The 24,698-nt window shown below is 41.9% G+C and overlaps 1 protein-coding gene across 1 annotated transcript in view; it reads right to left on the bottom strand.

Moving 5' to 3' along the window:
• LOC309415070 (alpha-protein kinase 2-like) overlaps positions 1-21,168 on the bottom strand; it is a gene marked incomplete at both ends in the record, with an annotated part of 39,107 nt that extends 17,939 nt beyond the window's left edge. Inside the window, 3 exons of the mRNA XM_082012472.1 lie at positions 1,633-1,780; positions 4,370-7,244; positions 19,675-21,168. Coding sequence (XP_081868598.1) covers positions 1,633-1,780; positions 4,370-7,244; positions 19,675-21,168 — 4,517 coding nt within the window. The remainder of the gene's footprint in view (positions 1-1,632; positions 1,781-4,369; positions 7,245-19,674) is intronic.
• Positions 21,169-24,698: the final 3,530 nt, after the last annotated feature.

Here is a 24,698-nt window from a genome sequence, read left to right as displayed (position 1 = left end):
GTACTAATATTACAATGGATATCGTAATAAAATAATCAAAATCAGTGTGGTTAAAACAAGAATCAGAATGACATGGGAAGTTCAACCAATTCATGCAACTTTTTCTCTCCCCTTAAAAGAATATCTTACAAGATGCCTTCCTAAAAACTTTTTCATTTTTGCAGAATTGTGCATTCTGATGGAAACATCTTTTCTTTTTTTTTCTTTGGGTAATGTTAATTTTGTATCTTTGAAACATTATAAACAGATTTGAAGAGCTATGTGATAACTATATGATATGTCATTACTGCTACAGAAGTTACTCATTTCAGAAAAATGGAGTTTTAAGAAAAGCTAGAAAAGATCCTGATAAAGGCCTTAGGAAGCTGTTATTTCCACCCTTCTCATTGCACTGCCTCTAGTCACTCCGAGTAAGGTTAACTGGCTGGGTTGAGGGGAGAGATCAGTCTTTCTTAAATAGACCTCCCATCATTTAATCCCATCAGCTTCAAGTTTGATTCAGTGCTGAATATGAGTTCAAAGTAGAACCATAGACTCACAGAGTGGTTTGGGTCGGAAAGGACATTCAAAGATCATCTTAGTCCAAGCCCTCTGCTGTGGGCAGGGACATCTTTCAGCAGATTAGGTTGCTCAAAGCGCCGTCCAACGTGACCTTGAGCACTTCCAATGATAGGGCATCCACAACTTCTCTGGACAACCTGTTCCAGTGCCTCACCACCCTCACTACACATTTCTTCCTTACGTCCAATCTAAACCTGCCCTCTTTCAGTTTAAAACCATTGTCCCTTGTCCTGTCACTACAGACCCTGGTAAAAAGTCTCCCTCCGTCTTTCTTATAAGCTCCCTTTAAATACTGAAAGGCAGCAAGAAGAGAAGAGCCTTCTCTTCTCCAGGCTGAACAACCCCAACTCTCTCAGCCTGTCTGCACAGCAGAGCTGTTCCAGTCCTCACATCATTCTCGTGGCCTCCTCTGGACCCACTCCAACAGGTCCATGTCTTTCTTGTACAGAGGACCCCAGAACTGGATGCAGTGCCCCAGGAGGGGTCTCAAGAGAGCAGAGCAGAGGAGAAGAATCCTTTCCCTTGACCTGCTGGCCACACTTCTTCTGATGCAGCCCAGGATATGACTGGCTTTCAGGGCTGCACATGCACATTGCCAGCTCACATCCAATTTCTTGTCCACCAGTATCCCAAGGCCTTCTCTTGCAGGGCTGCTCTCAATCCATTCATCCCCAGCCTGTATTGTTACTGCAGAATAACCACATCAAGCTCTACATTGCACGTTAGTTGCAATTCACTTCCACCACACAAGGACAGCCAGCCTCCCACATATTAACCAAGTGTGTTTATGTTGTTTGGCTGGGTGCTAAGGTTCAAACTTCATTTGATCTTTTACAGTACTTGAAAGTTGGACAAGACTATGAAGAGGCTGAGAGGAATTACTGGTGATGGAATGCAAACTACGACTAATATTAATGCACAGTGTGAAGATGTGCTTCTTAATTACCCTGTTTAAATTTATTTTTTGCACCTATCATACTAACCCTCTTAAGAGGTACAAGAGTGAATCGTTGGCATATTTTTCTGAAAAGCTATTCAGAAACTATCAGTCCTTCAGCAACATTCACTCACCTTCTCTGCAGTCGAGCTAGTAACTTGGAATCTTTAGTCCATGTAATGGTGGAGTCACCATGAATGTCACCAAATTGACAGCATAGATTAATATTTCCAGAGCAGTCAGGGAACAACTCTGCTTGGATTTTCTTCATCAGCTTGGGAGCTTGAAACAGAAGAGACACAGTTTAGAATTAGAAGATAATGATGTTGTCTGGGCATTTTAAAGGAATCCCAGAATGATTTGCAGATGTTAAGAATATGAATCTGACAACAATGGTAAATAACTATGATTTCTTCTGATGCTGAAACCAAGGCTTTAAAAGATGGAGGTTTCACAGGAGTGATTCAGTGCCCCATACTGTCAAAGGAAATGTTTTCAATGCAAAGACATTTTGGATTTATTGAATAGGATCCAAGGGAAGTTCCAGCCCCAAAAGGCATTGACACAAAATAATTTCTTAATCAAAACACATTCTCTCTGACTAAAGGACCAGCTGGTAAAAATAGACACCACAAAGGCACAGCACACCATATGGTTACATAATGAGAAATCATATTAACTGAACACTTGTAACTAGTAGATTTTTTTAACTGATCATAGAGTATGCGAGAAAAGATTTTAAGTCCCAGGAGATGTTGTCTCCAAGGTGTTCCTGGAACATATCTAACACACACTGCCAGGATGAGACTCTTTGCAAGATGCAGTGATGGCACCGTTTCTGTTAAAACACAGCTGGAGGGAGGAACCCACATTTAGTGGTTAAGTATTTGCATTTGGTAATGTCCGTGGCCTTTGCTTCCCTCTTCAGTTTCAAAGGATTAATTTCCAGCCTCTAAAGAAAGTCCCTACCTTTCCAGACATAGGGCACGGTTCTTTTGCTAAACATTGACCATCACACAGAACACATCCAAGAATCACTCAGGTTACAGAAAAAACACTCTGTCCAGTCTGCAGAAGGTCCTGACAACCTGGTTTTCTGCTAAGACTTGTCTTCCGGCTCACAGAACACCCCAGTGTCTTCCGCATGTGGGCATAGCATGAGCAGGAGGATGAGGGTTACTTGGAAAGAAAGGGAATCAACATAAACTTAAGGAAAGGTTTTGGGATCATGTCACATCCCTGCGCTCAAGTGAGACATCTGCTAGATGTAAGGAATGTAAAATGCAAGACGTTATGTCTCCTACTGTGTTAATTCTGAGCCGCTACACTCTGAATGAACTGGCACGACACATCTCCCTCAGGGATCCCATTCCAGCAGTCTAACTTTCCCCATCTAATGCTGAAGGAATGACGGATCCAACTTGAAGGGTCAGGCACCTGGAATTCACTGCTATGTTTAACTTGTAGTCACTTAAGTCCTTAGGCCTAAGAATCTTGCTGAATCAGGGCTAAAATGACGCAGACAGTATGTGACAGGACTATAAATGGAACTAACAGCTCCAGAATCCCTGCCCTAACCACAAAGTCGTCCCTCCTACAGCTGAAAATACAAAAGAGAACACTGAGTATATACCAGACTAACCATACCAACCCTCCCATAATGCTGGGCAAAGGTCCACATGATTCTCAAAAGTACAAACATACATCCATTTCAGTCTAGGCTGAAGCAGATCAGAAGGTTAAGAAAACCCAGTCTTATCTGATGCAAGCCTGAATGTTTAAAACATTTTTCAAACATAGCCTCAGGTACACGGAAAAAGATCAGGCATTTCTCAGTAACTGCAGTTTGCTTGCTCTGCTTTGAAGGAATGTGTGTCTCCTCCCACACATTTGGTTCTCTGGCAAAGGACACATCTTTGAACAGAGAAAAGTTTAGTTTTTTTAAAAATGTGATTGGAAAAGTAGAACTCTCACCAGACCGCACTGTAATGAGAATCTCTGAAGAGCTTCACAGTTGTGTAGCTTACCTTTAGTGACTGTTCAGTCTTGCTCTGATCTACTAAATTATTTTATGCTGTGAACATGAAATGTAATGTCAAAAGGTAAAAATAAGACCTTGGTCCTTGCAAAGTATCCATAGAAACCACAAATACTCCATCTGTCTAGCTGTTACACTATTGCTACTCCTGTCTGCGTTTTGCTTTACCTGTTAGCAACCTCCTAGAGACTTTGACAAGCAACCCGAATCTCATGTCAATCATACGTTTCCTGTGTCAGTTTAATCTTGCTGATTTCATCAGTGCCATTTAGGACTAACAGTAGTGAAAAGGAATGCAGAGCCAGCCGTCAGTCCTCAGACAGGGCTGCAAAACATTATCTTTATCAGTGGCACCCTACTAATAACAGTAATACTTTGCTAGTAATAAAACCATTTGGTAACCAAATTGCATTTGGGAGCCACAGGGCAGGAGCACAATCGGGAACAGCCCTGCGGGAACATAATGATACGCAAGTACTGGGCATGCAGTTGCTTTATTGCGTGCAGTTATGTGGCACCATGATGCTATACACACCTGAAAAGTTACTTGACAAGACAAATGAAGAAGTAACTATTTCAAACAGGTTTAAAAGTTCATAAATTTTCCAGCTAGGAAAAGGATGTTAGAGAGGGTTCAGCTCTGTGGCACGGGGACAGCACTAGTTACTAAGTTCACAGAACTGGAAATTAAAGTCAGTGAGGGCAGGATACATTTAGCTGATACGACTTAGACTAAAGGGAGGCTTCAAGTGTGTTTAGTTCAATGAACTTGAATTTCATACTGTAGCCAGAATGATGGGAAATGACAGAAGTGAAAATTGGTTTTCTCTTACCTTTGCTATCCTTTTTCAAAATTAGTTTCCTTTGCTCTTTACTATCTTCTTTATGAATCACGCCTGCCTCACTCTTCACAGGCCTTTTAACACAGCTAGGATCCTGGCTGACACTTCCTCTCTCCTCCAGTCGGGGTTTTTTTGACAGTGTTGCTGGTGGTAGTTTCTTCTCAGCTCCAGTAGCTACATGACCACACTTTGCTGTGTCTTGTTTACAGTTGATGGGCTCAGGCTCAGCAACAGTTGGTGATGTCTGGAAGGATTTTGACCCTTCTTGATTTCTTAGCCTTTCTGCATTGACTGGGCATGGCTCATATGTGGTCAACACTAAGGAGAATGGCCGAGTTCTGCTGTAGAGTGGTTGCTTTTGAAAATACTGGTTGTTCCCTGAATCAACTGGTGGAAAATTAACTAAACCACTTACTACGCTCTCTGATGTCATGACTTCTTCATCTTTATCGTACTCAGTAGACTTAATTGAATTACCAACCTCAGTAAGCTTGCTGGAAGAGATCAGGTCAGGACAGGACTGGTTAGTCACAATCTGTCTCTGAGCCTTGGAGCTAATTACATTCTGCAAAGGAGACTTCATTTCAGCTTCATCTGGGTTATATTCAATAGCTCTTTGAATTTCTTGTTTATTTTCACACAAGACCGCTTCCTCCTTGTTTTCTTCAGGTACCCTATGGACCTGATCCTGCAATGCTTTGCAGAAAGTTTCCAGCGTACTCAAATTTTCATCTACTTTGACTGCAGTTTGTGTGGATTCAGTTTTTACAAGACTTCCTGTGCCAGGACACCCCACTGCTGATATGCTGGTAAGAAGGCTCTCTGACTGGCTGACAGGTGTGAAGAATGGTAATGTTTCTTTTACAGCCAGTTGTTGGATATCTAACTGATTACTGGTATCTCTGTAATCCTCATTTGCTGTGCTGTGGTACTCCTGTTGAGCCTTTCTAGGCAGTGGGGAACTAACTGATGTTACACTTCCAGATGCATATGTGTGATTTTTTGAAGAATCTGTTTTTAACTCTTCATCAGACTTGAACATGCTGTCAACAAAAAATACACGTTGTTCCAGTGTATTATGACGGTAAACTGCAGTCTGACTCTCTGAATCATGACTAACTCCCAAGTCACACGAAGTTTCAGCCCTTTGTTCATCACCTATGCAAATCTCCCTCTTGTCATCTCCTGTTTGACATGGTTCATATCTGGGCTCTTCTACATAAAAATCTCTTAAAAATGGATCCTCAGAAGAGGGAGTGAATGCCACTTCTTGTTGTACTACTTCTGTCAGTTGGTCTGCATTTTGGGGTAGATTCTTAGGTGTTATGGTTTCAGGTGTCTTAATTAAATTAGGCAATTGCATTAGGTAACCATATTTCTGTGCATTAGAAACAATCTGAAAATCTTGACAGGCATTATTTTTTGAAAGATGGTAACTGTCAGAATTTGTGTCATTTTGTGCATTCAAGTCTAAGCGATTTCCTTTGTCTTGCAAATTCCCCTCATAACTTCTGTGTATGTTGTTAACAGAAGAGTGTTCTTCATGTGTAAACTGACTGGTATTTTCACTACAGGAAATGTCTTTCTCTTCAGGGTAATAAGACAGTTCTTTTGTTGCTGGATAACAGTCTCTAAAATGACACCCTTTACCAGTTACAGACTCATTTCTCAAGGATATGTTGTGCTCAGTACGAAATAATTGTCCAAAAGTCCCAAGTGGCGTATCTGACATGTAAGCTGGGTTTTCTTTGTCACTTGCTAAATTACTACTCTGAGCATTTTTTAATCTTAGAGGAGAATCTGCATCACATGTTTGGGAAGTGTTATTAATGGTACGCTTTCCTTCCCAAGCAACAGTCATTTGAATGGATGCATTACTGTCAGTTAACATTTGATTTGGCTTCTGCTCCAAGCACTCCCCTGTATTTAAGATGATACTATTTGCTGAAACACAAATGGATGGTGCTTCCGTTTTATTTCCAGTGCTAGAATCTAGACATATACCATCTGTTTCTACCACTTGTGCATGACAAATGTTTCCTATGGATGTACTGTTACATGCTTCATCTGTTTTAAGTAGGATATTAGAAACATTGCAGTCTTCTTTCTCTATTCTTTGTCTACTAGCTGGCTGTGTAACAGGTTCCTGCTCTTCTATAAAATCTACTGGTAAAGGATTATCAGAACAGGTCTCCTGTACAAAATTCAGTCCTGTGACTTTGATATCTGTCGGCCTAACTTCTAAACTTGTGATCCCCCGGTTTTCAAATGGGATTTGATATTCTGAGTCATCTTCATGAAGAAGTTTCCACAGCTTGTCATCCATGGCAGATATATCAGCATCTCCTTTGCACTCAGGTTCTCCAGATTCCAGGACTGACTTAGGATTAGCTTCAAACAGAGATTCATCACATGATAAACTGCAGAGAGTATCTCTGTCATTACTATCATGTGAGTCAAAACTATACCTTTGCTCTCCCTCCCTTGGCTCATCACATAGCTTTGCAGAAGAGAGAACAGCACATAAACATTCTTGTTTGTCAGGAACAGAGTCTGTATCCTGTAAAGGAAAAGGTGAAACATCATTCCTCGATTTGTTGCCATTACTAATAATATTAATTCCTTGTTCACAGAAGACTTGATGGAGACAACTTTCTCTCTTATCACAAGGAGCATGGACTTGAGAATAGGTCTGCAAATTTGCATTTTTTGCTTGTAATGTCTTTTCAGTACAGAGCATTTCTGAAGATGGATGGATGGTTCCTGCAGTCTCACAAGTCATGAAGACACCTTCCTTTTCTATTTCAGGCTCCATATATAGTCTCTCACAATTCTGGGTAAAGATTTTAAGATTAGCACCTTGATTCTACAAAGAAGAAAAAAGAGAAATGTTATTAAAAATTAGAATTGCTGCTTGATACAGGCCTGAACTAAAGTCCTGGCTTTAAATGTACCTAGGGTTTTTTTTTTAAATATTTCTGACTTGTAGCTATCAACCTACTGCATAGAAATCAAACTCCTGGGTTGTAACAGCCTTTTACCCTGGTACGTTTCAGTTCTGGATCCAAATGCTGAGAAATACAGAATTTAATCAAGATGAAGATCAATGACCGATATAATCCAGCTAGTTAAAAACAAAGGGAAGGGAAGGGAAGGGAAGGGAAGGGAAGGGAAGGGAAGGGAAGGGAAGGGAAGGGAATCAAATTCCATGGAGGTGGGGAGCATGTTTCACCCATAGTAAATCACAGATGGAGAGGCCTACAATTTTTTACTAGACAAAAATGCATTGTTTCCTAAATGAATTATTGTTCATGCTTTCAGTTACCATTCATTTGCCAGAACAATCTGTAAAAGTAGAGAACTATTTAGCAGTCAACCTTTGAAAAAACACCTTTCAAATAGCCATTAACAGGATATAACAACAAGGACCTCATGAATTGTGCATTTGATCATGTATCCTTGTAGTGGTTGTCTGAAGCTTTGCACATAATACCAGCAGAAACAAAGAAATGCTAAAAAAGTCAGACCGAGTTTAAAAAACAGCAATATTTGTACACATTTTACATTTTCTAGCTTTTAACCAGCCACAAACTCAACTTCACAACTGTTTTGTGTTTTTTTTTTTCCTTATGAGTCCCAGTTCAATCCATAGTTATTTGTTAACTTGTAATGATGTGCTGGATGGCTGAAATGAGTAACTGTGATACATAACAGGTGAGTCTTCTGGGTCACAGCAGAGCTATAAAAGTGTAGTGAGTGCTGGCAGACACGTAACTCAGAGAAGCACTTCTGAAGAGAAGGAAGTGGTGTTATTTAGTGAAGGATATGTAATGAAGGATTTCCCATGAGTTGCTGTGTGCTCAGGTAGAGGCAGGGGCTGCTTAGACACTAGGTTCTTTAGTTTCCATAAGTTCATGGCAAAAGGATTACCGGCTGTAGTAAATATTGCTTTCCTTTGCTGCAAAAGCCACCCACTTCAGCTGCAATTCCTTTCATCCTTTCTGTTTCTCCATTCAGCTTGAGTAGGATGTGGAGCTGACTACATGCTGTGGACAATGGGGAAGGAAAAGATATAGAAAACTTTTGTCAATGACTTTAACTGCTGTTCCCACCCCAAGCACCATGCAGTTGACAGCACACTGTCTTCAAAACTCCTTGGCCAGTGCATACTTACCTAGAAACCCTGAGCCTGGGAACTTCAGCTCCACAACTGCAGTCTCCTCTGATTCCCAATGCCTTGGTCTCCTGCTCAGGTCTGCTCTGCAGAAGATGCCATTCTCTAGGTCTTTAAGTTTAGAGACTGTCCTGGTTCCAGCTGGGATAGAGTTAATTTTCTTCACAGAAGCCAGTGTGAGGCTGTATTTTGGATTGGGGATGAAAAATAATGTTGACAGCGTGCTGATGTTTTCAGTTGTTGCTAAGCAGTCAAGGACTGTCTGGCTTTCCATGCTCTGGCCGGCCAGCGAGGAGGCTGGGGGTGCACGGGAAGCTGGAGGGGACACAGCCAGGACAGTTGACCCAGGCTAGCCAGAGGGATATTCCATACCATACGACATCATGCTCAGTATATAAAGCTGGGGGGAACAAGAAGGAAGGGATGGGGGGACACATTTGGAGTTATGGCATTTGTTTTCCCAAGTCACCGTCACACGTGATGGAGCCCTGCTTCCCTGGGGATGGCTGAACCCCTGCCTGCCCATGGGAAGAGGTCAATGAATTCCTGATGTTGCTCTACTTGCGTGCACAGCTTTTGCTTGACCTATTAAACTGTCTTTATCTCAAACCAAGAGTTTTCTCACTTTTATCCTTCCAATTCTCTCCCCCATCCCTCCAGGGGGGAGTGAGCAAGTGGCTGCGTGGGGCTTAGTTGCTGGCTGGGGTTAAACCACGACAGACACACACTCTCTCTCAAGTCAAGGGGGATGTGGGCTGGAACATGTCTCTACAGTCAGTTCCACTTCTCTTCTCCATCAGTTCTGAGCATTTGGTCTGAGCCTAGTGCTCCTCCTGCCACTTCCACTTCCCCTTCAAACCTCTGGAAAGCAGTTAATTTTTCTATTCGTTGAAATCACTGCAGCCTCAATCACAGCTTTTACTAAAACCTGTGGAATTCTTGCTAAGTTAGACATATGATCAGTCAGTTCCTACCTGCTGTTGGTATGAAACTGAAAATAGACAGCTCTCTCATGTCCACTTGAAAGTGGGCTGAATATTTCAAGAACCCTTTTATCTATCTAATCTGTGTGTCTGTCCATGCTGGCATCTGTCTGTCTCAAGCATTTATAGACAAGGCAGCACTGGGGAGTCTAGACACGTTTTCATGTCTGGAAAATCAATACGATGACAAAAGAGGACTTGTAATGGAGTGCCTTTCCTTGCATTTGACAAAAGTACGTCTGAAAGCAGAATGCCGTTTGAAGCCTCATAGTGGCACATTTATTAATTTTTTTAATTTATATTTAACAGGGATATGTGTTCCTTGGGTGTGTGGTAATCAGCTCCATGTTATTGTTGCTTGAAAGTACATATATTCAAACCCTTTAAACATGTTTTAAGAAACCTTGCTGGTTTTAACTTTGGCATTTTCTTAGATTAGATTAATTTCAACTAACACAGTCGTAGAACTATTCATCTTGATTTGTTTTTTTGTTCCTGTTCTCACAGAAGATTTCTAGGGTTTAACGCCATACATTTGAACAATTTCTTCCGTTATTAGACAGTCTGCTTGACTCCAGGGGTGACAAAAAGAGTGGTAACAAGCTAGAGAATTTAATCATGTGATTGCAGTAAAACAAGCAATTTGTGCACGTGTAAAACTGGTGCATGACGACAGAAAGATGAAATCACAGTTCTGTATTTAACTCATCCATGAGATACACAGTCCATGTACCTTCATTACAAAGCCATGGCTACTGTGAATAAAGGAAGGACAAACAGGTAAGTTAGTTACATAATAGCTATGTAAAAGGAAACAGCCACTTCAAAACCAGAGCTTGCTTTTTCATCTAGTGTAAAATCATCATGTATGGAGGACCCTTCCTTGTTTTTTTTGCTCTGCTAACAAGACCCATTGTGTTCCGAAGCCTGACAGGATCACATGAAAAGCAAAGAAGGACCGTAGAGAGTAAGCGAGCACTCTCGTCACCTCTGAGTTACGGAAGGTGGTGTGGTTTAACCCGGCAGGCAGATGAACACCACACCGCCGCTCGCTCACTCCTCTGCCCCCAGTGTGGGATGGGAGAAAGAATCAGGGAAAAAAAGGTAAAATTCATGAGATAAAGACAGTTTAATAGGAGAGAAAGGGAAGGTAAAATAACAATAATGATAAAAGAATATACAAAATAAGCAATGCCTAGCGCAATTGCTCACCACCTGCCAACTGATTCCTAGCCAGTTCCCAAGCATCCTAAATCCAAAACACAGCACTATACCAGCTACTAGGAAGAAAATTAACGCTATCCCAGCTGAAACCAGGACAGAAGGAGATAGGGGAGAACATGCAAAAAAGAGGAAGAAATTTAAAAGGATTCTACTACTTCATGGCAATCTGATTTCAGGAACATTTTCATCTGACAGTCTCTGTGGAGATCTAAAAGTCACCAGATGACCAGACTGGTGACCCACGAACCTGCAGAACTTTTTACATGTGAAGTGAGCTTCTCCCAGAATGTTTCAAGTCACCTCTTGAAACACCTCTTGAATGTTTCAATTCACTTCTTCAAGTCACCAGGAACCGAGGTGACAGCACCTCATCTGTGGTCTCAGATGTTACGGTAAAACTGATCCATCCCTTCAGCGCAAGCTCAGCTGGTTCATTTTCAGATCTGGAGATCTTCTATCCACGATATCATCCAACTTAGTGGCCAACACATTACATTTTTTACTGTTCCTTTTAACAGTTTTACTACCAAACCGTGCTTGTAGAGTGCTGAGTAACATGCAAGCTATGCATAAGTTTAAATCAGGACTAGATCAAAAATATAGTTTTCTGAAAACAAAGCTCTGGCTCTGAAAGCCATTGACTCTCTTGTGGCAACTGAGAGAGATCCACTTACGTTGTCTAGTTGCCTTGCATCCTACCTCTCGTTTTGGTATTTGCACTCAGTATCCCATGTCCACTCTTCCTTTTATCAGTTGCAGTGGATCCCACTTTGGTGGAAATAACTTCAGCTTCTCTGAAGTTAAAAGAGATCCTTTCTGAATCTGGCTGGCTCTTAAGCTTGGCAGGCTGTGCTGTTCAGTGATGGGCTTTAAGTAACACTGAATCAACAAGCAACAGCAAATACTTGGAGGCATTCTAAGAAATGTATAGATTGGCTGTGCTTCAACATATGTAATTGCATCAAGAGGATGCAAGCCTACAGGTACTCTGGTTCCAGACTTGTGCCCTGACCCAAAGTCAAAGACAGCAGTTACCTGTTACATAAAAGTAAACTTCAATCTGGTGAAGCCCATAGTGTGGTTGTTTTTAATTTTTAGCTTGTTTTATAATTTTTAAGAGAAAATTCAGCCTGTATAAGGTGATGAATTGATACTCTGAGATCCACATTTACAAAACAGGAAAAACAGCACAGGAAGCCTGGCTGGGCAGGATTATCGTTGGTGTTCAGAGGGAAGTTTAGGTAATCACCTCCATCAGGCATTGTTCAGGCCATCTAGCAAAACCATCTGCAGAGAGGCCAAACCATATCTGATACTAAGGAGACTGGGGCAGTTCAAGAACCTGAAGAAAATACAGTTAGCACCATACCTGGGAGGGTTTCATTAAATAAATACTTGATTCTTAAGGAGACCTTTCAATGGGAATATAGCACCTGTGCAAGCTGTTTTGTTACTTAATTTTGTTACTGATCTGGCAGAAGCAAGAGTCAGCACACTTGTGAAAACAGCAAGTGCTAGCTTCTGGAACAGCAAAAAGGAACTTGAAGACTACACAGGTGGCCCGGGAGGGCTCCCAGTTCCTGGGACTCAGCGTGCCCAGCAGCCACATGCTGGTCCCATTTCAACACAACATCTGGGCTCTTGCTGGTCCCTTTTTCACCCTGGTTTGCATTCAAAGAAAGAAGCCAGAGGAGCCACTGCATCTCAACAGGTGATCCACACATACCCCATATACAAATAAAAAAAAATTATCAATCTGAGCAGGAAATAAAACAAAATTAGATTTGGAAAAAAGCAAAGTAATGCACTTGGGAATACAATACATAAATGCCAAGGGGAAATATATCAGGGGTAAACTACACTGCTGACCAAGACATATAGATAACAGAGGGGAAAAAATTAAATATGGCAAGTAATAATAAGGTCAATGGAGGTTGTGGTATGATACAGGAGCAGAGCTACAATTACCTCTCTTGATGTCTCACATGTCACAACAAATAATGTTCAGAGGCTTATTAAAAGAATAAATGAGGTAATTCCAGCCAAAATATTTTGATAGAATGATGCGGAAACAGAAACACCAGGACAAGTGCTTGGATTTGGAATTAAGGCAAAATTAAAAAAATACACTACCACTCTGCTGTTAGCTAGAGTCAATAGTGATATTGGCACTATCTTTAATTACCAATATTTCTTGACATCAAAACTAACAGGCACATCATAATTATCTTGTAAACAAATATATAAATCTGGGATCTTCAGAATACGGCAATACACTAAAGAAAGCCAAATACATTAGGTTGTGATAAAGCAAAGAATGGAAAGGCAGCTACATCACCTTACTGCTCTGTGATAAAAAGGTATGAGTAAAGTTGGAGTTAAAATGGCCCTTTTCCACGTGATTTTTTTAAAGGCACCTCAGAGCACCACAAGAATCTTCACAGTATAATCTGAGTTACCTGCTGTTCTCTGCTCCCTTTGTCACATCTAAGAAATGGGCCATCTTCCCCCAATGTGACAAAATTTGTTTCTGGACTGAGTGACAAACTGTCACATTCACATGAAAATAAACTCAGCAGGCATCAGTTAAGGCTATTCCGGTTCTCTTTCCTCTGTAAAATGTAGAGATAATTTATACATCATGCTTTCACCTGATCAGCTGAACCATTTCTGTTAATGAAAGCAAGAAGTTCATCTCTGAAATGAGATAATTAATTTTACCTCATGGTTTCTCACTATTTTTTAAGAGGAAATAGTTTAGCAAGGTAATTCTCCACTGTAAATGAAGTCTCCATATTACATTTATATCCCTCTGTTTGTACAAATGGACTGTAACAAACCATCCGTAGAATACAGAGAATAAGTATATCACGGCCTCGGGATCAGAGCTCCCTCAAATCCACCATGTTTGGAACTGCTTTTGGTTTACACTGTTCTACAGCAGTAGCTTAGTGGCTCTCTCCATTTCTCTGTTTTATGCAGCGCCACTCAAATTCCTCCTTCCTAAAATAACACTCTGCTTTAAATGGTACACCTGCCTTGGATTAGCTAAAATAATTCAATACCTGTAGTTATTTCCACTGATTTAGACAGGTGAAACAAAAGACATGAGCTATATTTCATCCAGCAGATGCTTACTGACAGGCACATCCTGCTGGCATCCTGCTACTCCTGCTGAAGCGGCAGAGAAAGAGGAAGTTAAAGAAGAACTACACTATTTGAAAGGACAGAAAGCGAGTTCTCTGCCTTTGACAACAACACAGAGCAATAAGCTGACCGTGCACAGCTGTCATCGGTCCATGCTCTGAAGTGGTAAGGATTTTCCAACAGATGGTTTTTTGTGTGTCTCCCAGGAAGACTGGAGCCAACTATAACACAGGTGAGAAAATGGGATGTTATCTGCCAGTCCTAGGGTGGATCCTGTTGAACAAGCAGAGGTGGTACCACAGCCTGCATGAGCTCTAGTTACGCAGACTAGGACTCCTCTGTTTGCTGTGATGCAGTATCACGGTTTAACCCCAGCCAGCAACTAAGCCCCAGGCAGCCGCTCGCTCACTCCCCCACGGTGGGACAGGGGAGAGAATCAGAAGAGTAAAAGTGAGAAAACTCATGGGTTGAGATAAAGACAGTTTAACAGGCAAAGCAAAAGCCGCACACACAAGCAAAGCAAAAAGGAATTCATTGACCGCTTCCCATGGGCAGGCAGGGGTTCAGCCATCCCCAGGGAAGCAGGGCTGCACCACGCGTGACGGGGACTTGGGAAAACAAACGTCATAACTCCAAACATCCCTCCCCTTCCTCCTTCTTCGTCCCAGTTTTACATACCGAGCATGATGCCCTATGGTGTGGAATATCCCTCTGGCCAGCCTGGGTCAGCTGTCCCAGCTGTGTCCCCTCCAGCTTCCCGTGCACCCCCAGCCTCCTCGATGACCGGCCAGCACGAGAAGCTGGACAGTCCTCGACTGCTTAGCAATAACCCAAAACATCGGTATGTTATCAACATTTTCTCATCCCCAATCCAAAATACAGCCTCACACTGGCTTCTGTGAAGAAAATTAACTCTATCCCAGCTGACACCAGCACATGCAGAGCTCCTGCCCCTTAGCGCGCTGCTCAGGCTCGTACCGTTCCCTGGCAATGTTCAGCTTTCGTCTCAGCCAGACTCAGAGCAAAAGTCTGACACAAGACCACCTTTTCAAGTGAATGCCTATTAGAAAGGATGAGGTGCAGCCTCTCAAACTCTCCTGTTGGATCTGTGGCACATGGTATGAATATAATACTCAGAAACAAAGCATGCTAACCACTTGACGGAGAATCATTCTGCATCCAAGGACTACTGTTATAGAGTGCAAAACTTTCCAATCAAGTGAAAAACTTTGAGAACTGAGAGGCCTAATTTCTGCTAAGATTCAAAGCTGCAGGAGATTTGGATCCCAGATTCCTCTGTCATTAGAATCAGATTTAGGCAAACTGGTTTTTCAAAACGCCAGCAAAAAAACTGTGAGTGGTCGCAACTTGCACCAAGAGGGAGTAAGAACACATGTCTCATAAAAGAATTATGACTGACTAGGTTTTAGGCTCAGATAACCAGGAAACCTTCATTTTTTCGAGCAGTTATTCACTCAAATGAAACAAGAGACAGAGACGCACTTTAAAAACATTTGAATGAAAAATGAAACAACTATAAGCTGATTGAAAATCATGTGTTGGGCATGCACAGTAATTCTTACTCATTACTGTTTTGGAACAGAAGTCCTCACCCATTTTGTATTCAAAGTCAGCCATTAAACCAGTTCCCATCCAACAGCTGCTTACTGGCCTATGTGAAACCATTTGCTGGGTTTCAGTTTAACTCCTCATGGGCAGAGTTAACCCATCATAACTGTTCTGACACCCTTTCAATCAGTTTTGATTTGCTCTTCCTTTTTTGTGTAACCCAACTCCTTTCTCCCCTCTTACGTTTCCACCCTTTTGCCACATCTTTGTGCATGTCACTCCCAGCAAACACCCTCTCCTTCGTGACAGCGTTGGAGTGCAGAGCACACAAGCAGCACCTGCACTTCTATCCTAACCGCAGAGCAGGAACTCTAAACTTAAGAGTGTCACAGCAACGAAACACTCTAAATCACAGCGCTCCATTACACATGGCAACTTCTAGGACACCACACACAACAGCAGAGAGCTACCATCTTAACATATCAAACAGGGCCAGCAGCCCAACAGATGAACAGCTTCACTGGCCTATGCAGTCCTTGCAATTTTGGCTACCCTGGAATCTAACAAAGCAGAGGTATGACGTGCTAGACAAAATACTTTTTGTGCACAACCACATTACCCTATTACTTGGAAGTTCTGTGTCAGTTCTGCTTCTCTCCTTTTCGTACAATAAAATTTAAAATTATCTAGAAGTGACATAAATTAACCTCAGGAACATCAAGCCAAGTATATCCCCAATTTTATGAGAACAGGCTGTTCTGACATGAGCAAAAACAAAATAATGGCAGAATGAACAGTAGATCTAATCAGCAGGAGGAAAAAATGCTCTAGAAATATACGAAGACCACACACCATTCCTCCCACGGTACCAGTGAAAACGTTAAGTATTTTGCCTATGCCTTGGAACCCCTCTGAACCACCAGCTTCAGCAGGACTTTACCAACATCGTTGGCATTCGGCAGGCCATATAGACATGGGCTCCGTAATTCAGGAGTGACATCGGTACCTTGTGCTGAGGGTGCTGGCTGAACACGAAACAGACCGGCTGTTGAATGACACACTGCAAACTTGAAGCCTCCTGGCTCTCTGTACAGTATGTAATATCATACAGCTGGCACAGTTGGCTTTTAGGACCTATTATTAATGAAGCTGCTTTGAAGCATTAGATAAATAAAGAATTTCACCCGAGACTAGACCATGAGGTCATGAGAGGAGTCAGGAGCCTCCCACCTTGACCAACTAATGGAAGGAGAAGTCACCCAGAACAGCAGCTGCTGCACAAGATAGACTGCAAAAGTTGTTCCAGTTAGAGGCAAGTTGGCATTAACAGGGAGCGTCAATCCTTGGGTAATTAGTCCTGCAGTTCTGTGGCTGCTATGTACCTCTCAGTAGACCTCATTACCACATGGAGACAGAAAATACAATGCTCTTCAAAAGCAGTCAGCTGAGTTTTCTGGTACAAGCCCCTCACCTTGCTCCTGGCAAAGCTGTCTCAAAAGCTGGGTTCCAGCTAATACGACAGTGCACTTTTACATAAACCTGTGTGCAGCAATAGGAGGTTGATTCTTTCTTGCCTTTCTTAGGTTACACAAGCAGATTGCAGAGGAGTTTCTGGCTTACTATAAGGGATCTGTGAGAAGCTGTCCACATTTTCCTTGTGCTCTAAAGAGTAGTGTCCAGATGGGATGCTTTTGTTTGGCTCATTTTCAAGACCACATAATTTTGAACCTGCACCTAAACTTCATCTTCATTCATATGTGTTTAAAACCAGAGGTTTTATTTGTGCTCATCTCTAAGCCCTTTTGTGTACACCAATACTTCTTTCCTACTTAATTTTTATCTAATACAAAGTTTTGGTCATGGACCCACAAACAGAAGAAATACATACTGACTGCAGGTAACAAGAGTCTAACTACCCAACCTGAAATTTGGCCACGGCACTTAGAGTAATGTAACAGCTGCTCTTTGGTAAAAGGGTTCTGGGATTTAAATTATTGTATTCACTTGGAAAACAGTGTGAAAATTAACCAATGCCTCTTGCAAACCACAGTAATACATACTGTACTGTCAAGAAATTCTCAGTAGGTTAATTTCAATAGGGCCGTATTCTCCATCATAAGAACATAGAATCATGGAATCGTTTAGGTTGGAAAAGACCTTTAAGATCATCAAGTCCAACCATTAACCTAACACTACTAAGTCCACCACTAAACCATGTCCCTAAGCACAACATCTAAGCATGTCTTAAACACCTCCAGGGATGGTCACTCAACAACTTCCCTAGGCAGCCTGATCCAATGCTTGACAACCCTTTTGGTGAAGATTTTTCCTAATGTCCAACCTCAACCTCCCCTGGCACAACTTGAGGCTGTTTCTTCTTGTCCTATCACTTGTAACTTACAAGAAGAGACAGGCACCCACCTCGCTACAACCTCCTTTCAGGTAGTTGTAAAGAGCGATAACGTCTCCCCTCAGCCTCCTCTTCTCCAGACTAAACACCCCCTGTTCCCTCAGCCGCTCCTCATCAGACTTGTGCTCCAGACCCCTCACCAGCTTCGTTGCCCTTCTCTGGACATGCTCCAGCATCTCAACTTCCTTCTTGTAGTGAGAGGCCCAAAGCTGAACACAGGATTCAAGGTGTGGCCTCACCAGTGCCAGGTACAGGGGGGCGATCACTTCCCTACTCCTGCTGGCCACACTATTTCTGACACAAGCCAGGGTGCTATTGGCCTTCTTGGCCACCTGGGCACACTGATGGCTCATGTCCAGCCAGCTGCTGACCAGCAACCCCAGGTCCTTTTCTGTCAGGCAGCTTCCAGCCACTCCTGCCCAAGCCTGTAGCGTTGTGTGGGGTTGTTGCGACCCAAATGCAGGACCTGGTACTTAGCCTTGTTGAACCTCATATCCATCAAACCTTTGCCCATCAATCCAGCCTGCCCAGATCCAACGTGGTGTCGTCTGCAAGCTTACTGAGGGTGCACTCAATCCCCTCGTCCAGATCATTGATAAAGATATTAAACACAACTGGCCCCAGTACTGAGCTCTGGAGAACACCACTTGTGACTGGCTGCCAACTGGATTGAACTCCATTCACAGCAACTCTTTCAGTCCAGCCATCCAGCCAGTTTTTTACCCAGTGAAGAGTGCGCTGCTAAAATGTGATGGGAATTTTATGTACTATAAAACCAGAGAAGTCTACAGATGTTTTTCAGGCAGAATAATTCAGTGATTTCTGACTGCTTAAGACACCCCAGTGGTTACATCTAGGTCAGTCTACTACCCAGAACTGGGAGGCATTTTTGTTTAAATAATATAGATGAAGAAAAGCATGTGGAACTGGAAAAAGCTTGTGGTTTTTTGTCATAAATGTTTTTTTCTGTGCAATTAGCTATTCAGCTTCAAATCAGTAAAGTCAGTGATAATAAGATTATTCATTATTTAATACTCAGATATATATTTATATACATTGAGTCTTTACTATGTGAAATAAAAAGTATGATCCAATTCCCCCACTTATGAAAACTGGTGGAACATCGTATCAGTCTGTACAACTACACTGATTTCCCTAGTTGATTTCCCACCAACAGCATGAAGTATGCAAGTACATGGAGAGTACCTGTTTAGGGTTTTTAACTGGTTTTTACATTTCAGCTGGAATATCTGACTCTTTCATTGTTTTATTTTTAAAAAGCAAAGCTCCATTCACTTCTGTAACATGAACTCTCTGGATTAAATTCCCCTCCTTGTTATAAATTCAGAGCAAACCCCTGCTGATTTGTTTTAGATTTCCAGCACCATAAGTGGATGACAATTTTGTTTGTTGAGTATCAACTGAAAAGAAAGTAAATCAAAACATTCTCTGAACACAGTAGGTATTTAAGAAACTTTCTTGGTTGAAAGAAACATTACTTTGGTAAGACCTGTGCGATAGCCTACATATCGGATTTCCCTATCCAGCTGTCCAGAGTCCCATTAGTGCCTCTTACTATTATCAGTCTCACTCTATAATTAGAACAGCTTATGGCTGATTTGGGCCTTTTTCAAAACCAGATTTCCTTCCCAGTCGTAGCTGTCATTCAGAAGTACATGAATAGTATCTTTCAAAGTAATTTAAATTTTACATTATTTTGTGACAAGAATAAAATGCATTCAAATCAGTAGAGCAGCTCTGTCTATTAAATGATAAACATTTTACTTACCCTGGGTGAGACACTTTCATTTGGCATCTGATTTTGCTCAAAGAGGCCCCAAGTCCTTTTCCTTTCCCAACGAGAGTCTTTATCTGCCTCTTCTGTATGACACAAACCAGCCTGCATTTGCAAGCTTCCTTTCTCCTCAGGAACTTGTGTTGAAATGACACCTTCCTGACTGGGAAACAGAGCAGTGGATTCCCTAACCTCTGCCACAGTCTGAAAAGATTGTCCTATATTACTTACATATCTGCAAAGCTCTTTAGGGTTTAACAACTTAAAAATGTTTCTTCTTAGGCTTTCTGTTAAGGTACAGACAGCATGCCTTGCATTCTCCTCCGGCAAACTTCTTCCCACCTCCTCTAGCAGCAATGAGCTTTCATCCAGCAAGTCCTTGCCCGTACTGTTTTCTGTCATCATCTCTGAAGCCTGATTTGTCAAAGCAGCACCAATGCCACTAGTAGAGGAGTCCACCTTAGCACGTATATTATCCTTGTTCTTTGATTTGTCAGTTGAGAAACCTGCAGCTGAGTGGCCGCTTCCATTATTTTCTTCTTCAGTTCTGGGATGGTCATTTTCAATGGCTGCAGATGCAACAGGAACGTTATACTTTTCGTTGTCTTTCAAATTGGTACTTTTATCTCGGTGGTGTCCAATAGTGAGAGTCATCTCTGTCTGCAAAGTTGCCTGGCTGTACATAGAGGGGTCTCTCCTTACATTTACTCCTTTGAATTTTGAGTGATGACCACAGAAGCCAATGGTGGTATCCATAGGCGTAGTGTTATCTGACACTTGGAACAGACAAGGCATTTCACTGAGGAAGTAAGCACACCCATCACAATCCTTACCCAGTTTTAAATCATCTTCATCATCACTTTCTAATAAAAATTGTAATTTCTTTTTCCAGATTTCATTTTCGTGCACTGTCAGCACATCTGAACATTCAAAATACTCTAGGTCATCATCAGAAAAGTCATCACTTACACTTGCAATTTTCTCTGCATAAGTCTCCAGAAAAACGGCAGAATTTTCAGAATTATCTTTTACAAAATAATTGTGATTTACTATGGGAGTATTTACCTGCTCACTGAACAGGGTATTCATGGTTAGAGGTCTACCGAGCTCAGTCTTTTTACATGCCTGGACATCTGCCAGAGACTGACTAGATACAGAGCCTTCTGTGTTAAGGCAACAGTTGTCTGCGTGACAAGTGACTACATTTGTAGGGTGGGAAGGCACCTGCCTGCTGCAGTATTTCTTTGCTTCTCCAGCACTGATACTGACAGTATTGTTAAAATGAATTAGGTCATCACCATTCTCTGACAAATTCCTTAGGCAGGAAATATTTTCCTGGGTTTTAAACGCATGTTTTACATCCATGTTGTCTTCTGTGTTAGGCAAGTGCCTGTGACATTTCTCAAATGGGGACAATACTGCTTTTCTGAGCTTCTCAAGCAGTAAACCACTGATTTTTGAAGAGTCAGAATCTGATGAAATCACCATGGGGTCACCCTCACAGGGGTAACTCTTGTGTTGTGCAAAATGTTTCTCATTCTGCGCATTTTACCCTGAAGTCTTCCACACTGTCATTTAGGTCAACAACAAATTCTGGGGAAGTTTTATATTTTGTATTTGATTCCAGTTCAATAAAGTTGAACAGCAGGTCATTCTAGCTGTCAAACTCTTTCCAGGTACTGTTCAATAAAGTGCAGATCTTGCTCTGTGCACCTGCAAATAAAAGAAACCTGACGTTTAAAATTACTTCTAAAATGGGTATATGTATTTTCTAAAAGGTGGTCAACTGACACATAGTTACAAGCATTTTCAAAAAAGAGAAATCATTATTAAAAAAATCGAGATTGAACATTAACAGCAGTCACTATAACCCTGCTATCTATGCAATGACGTTTACTGGTAACACATTGTAACTGTCCAGAGTAATTTGTGCTAGGAAAACAAATTCTTAAGCACGCCTGCACATACATGTAGCAGCACAAAATAGGCTTTAGCACATGTCATTTAGACATTTCTAAATGCAAACAGTTATCTGCAGACAATGCAAATTTTCACATATGCATGACTTCACAGGTACCAAGTACCTGCTATTTTAGTAATCACATTGTCACAGTGGTAGGCTATTCCTTGAATTGGCATCACAGGGACATAAATCCCAAAATCTGTTTGTAGAAATACCTGGAACAATCAGTCTGTTCAGATTTTATAGGGCTATTTCTGTTTAAAGCAATTCTGTTGTACTTTGGCTTGATGTGTGTAATTTCTGTGGTGAGAGAACAATGAAATGAGGCTGGTTATTTTCAATTTCCTGCTCATACTGAGTCTCACTTTCAAACAGCTGTGCAGCACCAAAATGGTGTGGCAATGCAGAATTTACATAAAAACAAAGTGAAATTCACCAAAAGGCTTCCATTAGCTGAATCCAAAGAAATATAGAATCACCTCTCTCTACTTGTAAAAAAACCTTGTTTCCTAAGCATTCCCAAATCTTAGGATTTTAGATACTTCAGATGCTTTTGTATGCTATTAGAGGCACTCCGGGTCATTCTTCACCACAGGCTACCCACACTAATCACAAGAAGACTCTTCCACCACCCAGGGATCCACTCATCAGGGAAGGTAGTGTAGCAGAACTGCATTTCAAGTAAATTTGATCTCACGAAGGATGCCAGACTAAAAGCTCTGAGAAATAGTAACCAGTTCACCAAACTGGTACGACATGAAGAACAGCAGGAAAAACTTTCCTGCCACCCTGCTAATCTCATGAAACAATTTAAGGACACCTCTATTCATTCTTCTTTTCCTTCTCTCTGCTTCTCCCATTGTGACCGTTTTCAGCTAACGTCTCTCTCCTGGCTGCAAGATCGCCAGCCACCAGCTCCCTGGCACAGCGACCTTTCCCAACGCCCTTCCAAGCACCCTGCGGCGCTCTATCTGCTCTCTGCAGGGCCACAAGCAGAGCAGTCATTGGACCTGTCAGCACCCAGCTGTGTGTCATGGTCCACTGCAGACAACGATCAGTCAGTTCGTACAAAAATATGCGGGAGCTAGATTAGAACTTCATGGCTAAATAGCAAGCGGCTTGCATGGCTTGCTTGAAATCTGCCTCACGTAACGAGCACAAAGCAGCTACATATATTTTCATCTCCGACAGGCAAAACCTGCCACAGACACCTTTTCCACTGAGTTACCTGCGAGGAGAAAAAGAAGAAGAGAAGGTGGTTAACGGGAAGGATACTAGAAGGGACAATGCTAGGCTGTGTGACCAACAGTTTGACTCCATGCACACAAAGGAGTGCAGAGGAACAACAGCAGATAGGGGAACCAGACTAGCACCCTCTCCCAGCATAGAACACATATGTGTTGTATACGTGCGTTTACGTGCCTACTGAGTACACGTGCTCCGCCTCACTGGTTGGACTTGTGGGCATGAAGCTGTGGCAGCCTTGTCATAAGGCTGCTGGCTTCAGCACCTCCCAACAGGCAACCTGGGTCAGCAGAGGGCTTCTGGGGTGCATGAAGGGATCAGAGGAGAGAGGGGAGAGGGGAGCGGGAGTTCAGTATTTTTTATATGAGAAGTAAGAAGGGGGAGTGGGAGAAGGTAGTGAAAAGGCAGTAGAAAGACAACATGTTTCGTCAATTTAGTCTTGGAATAAATTGGCAAAGGCCCAGCATCCAAGGAAGTGGAGGCCAACAGGAAAGGATGGTTTGAAGAGAAAGCCTGATGTGCCGCAAAGGTATATTGTCAGCCCAGCCGTATAGCCAGGAAGTTGCCAGAAGACACAGAAGATGACAAAACAGCTTTACTGTAGTGCAAGCCAGCCTGGTCACAGCGGCTTGGCTAGAGAGGCTTTGCAGCACGAAGCCAAGAGAGGGAAGCAAGCACTGCTGTGTATAGCGCTGCTGACAGACAGGTTTCAGGTTAGCCACACAGGAGCTCGAGGGCAGGAAGCTGGCGTGCAGGCTTCCTCAGACTACCACCTCTGAGCCTGAGAAGCAGTCTAGTTCAAAACCCCTCATAATATGGGCTTCCTTGCTGAAGATGACACAAAGAGGACAACTAGTGCATACTGTAGTGGCTTTAAGTAACACGGACACCTGTCGCCTGGCCCTGGGCCAATACTCCACACTTGCTTCGTCCAGGCCTTTAACTACAACCTAGAGCACGTGTGCAACGAGAGTAAGAAAAAAGGCATCCGTTATCTTCAGCCTTTCAGATCTCTGATCATGTTTTGCCTTCCATTTCAACTCTAAGAAATATAAATATTTAACAGAAAAAACCCCAAACAATGGAGCAGTAGAGATTAATCTTTTCCTTATCCATTTTACTACATTGCCATGGAATTATGCCCCCAGCATTCACCCATCTCCTCTTAAATATGTATTTGCCTAATGTTCCCGGTTGCATTCTTTCAAATCTGCTTCCATCTTTACTTTTCAGAAGACCAGATGCCCCTCTCCTATTTTTTGTAAGTTATTTTAAAAGCATGGTATCTTTCCCAGCTGAAAAGAGCCTTGGCAACATTTTTTAATGCAGATTGACTCATGAATACTCCTTACTAAAGCAACTGTACTATACAGTTATCATTATCTTAGTTCAGCTGCATTTTGACACCAAGGGGAAAAGAGCTGTCCGATTTCTTGATATGAAAATTAGATTAGATGGCTGTGCACTTTGTCATATCCAACAATGGAAATTAAAGCAAAGTAAATAATAAATGCAATAAATGCTGGGTTTCCACCCAAAAGAGAGACATTATTTTTAAAAAATCTGGTGAGAAAATAGAAGATATTAGATAAAACCATAATTTCAATTATTGAATTTAGACAGAAATTGGAAAGAGAACTGCTAGTGTAATACCCTCTCAGCTCCTCAAAAAAACTTGTGATGGAAGATGCATAATGAAATTTACTGAGGAAAGATGAATGGGAGATCTTGGTAATTTACCATCAGCTATTGACTAGTAACCTGAAAATAAGTTCAATTCCTAATAAACTGGGTTTTGAACATTTGGCGA

Source organism: Phaethon aethereus (assembly GCF_964289735.1).
Source record: "Phaethon aethereus genome assembly, chromosome: W".
Classification (NCBI taxonomy): Eukaryota; Metazoa; Chordata; class Aves; order Phaethontiformes; family Phaethontidae; genus Phaethon; species Phaethon aethereus.
The sequence above is the reverse complement of the archived record's forward strand: the minus strand, read 5'-3'. Positions and strand labels throughout refer to the sequence as shown.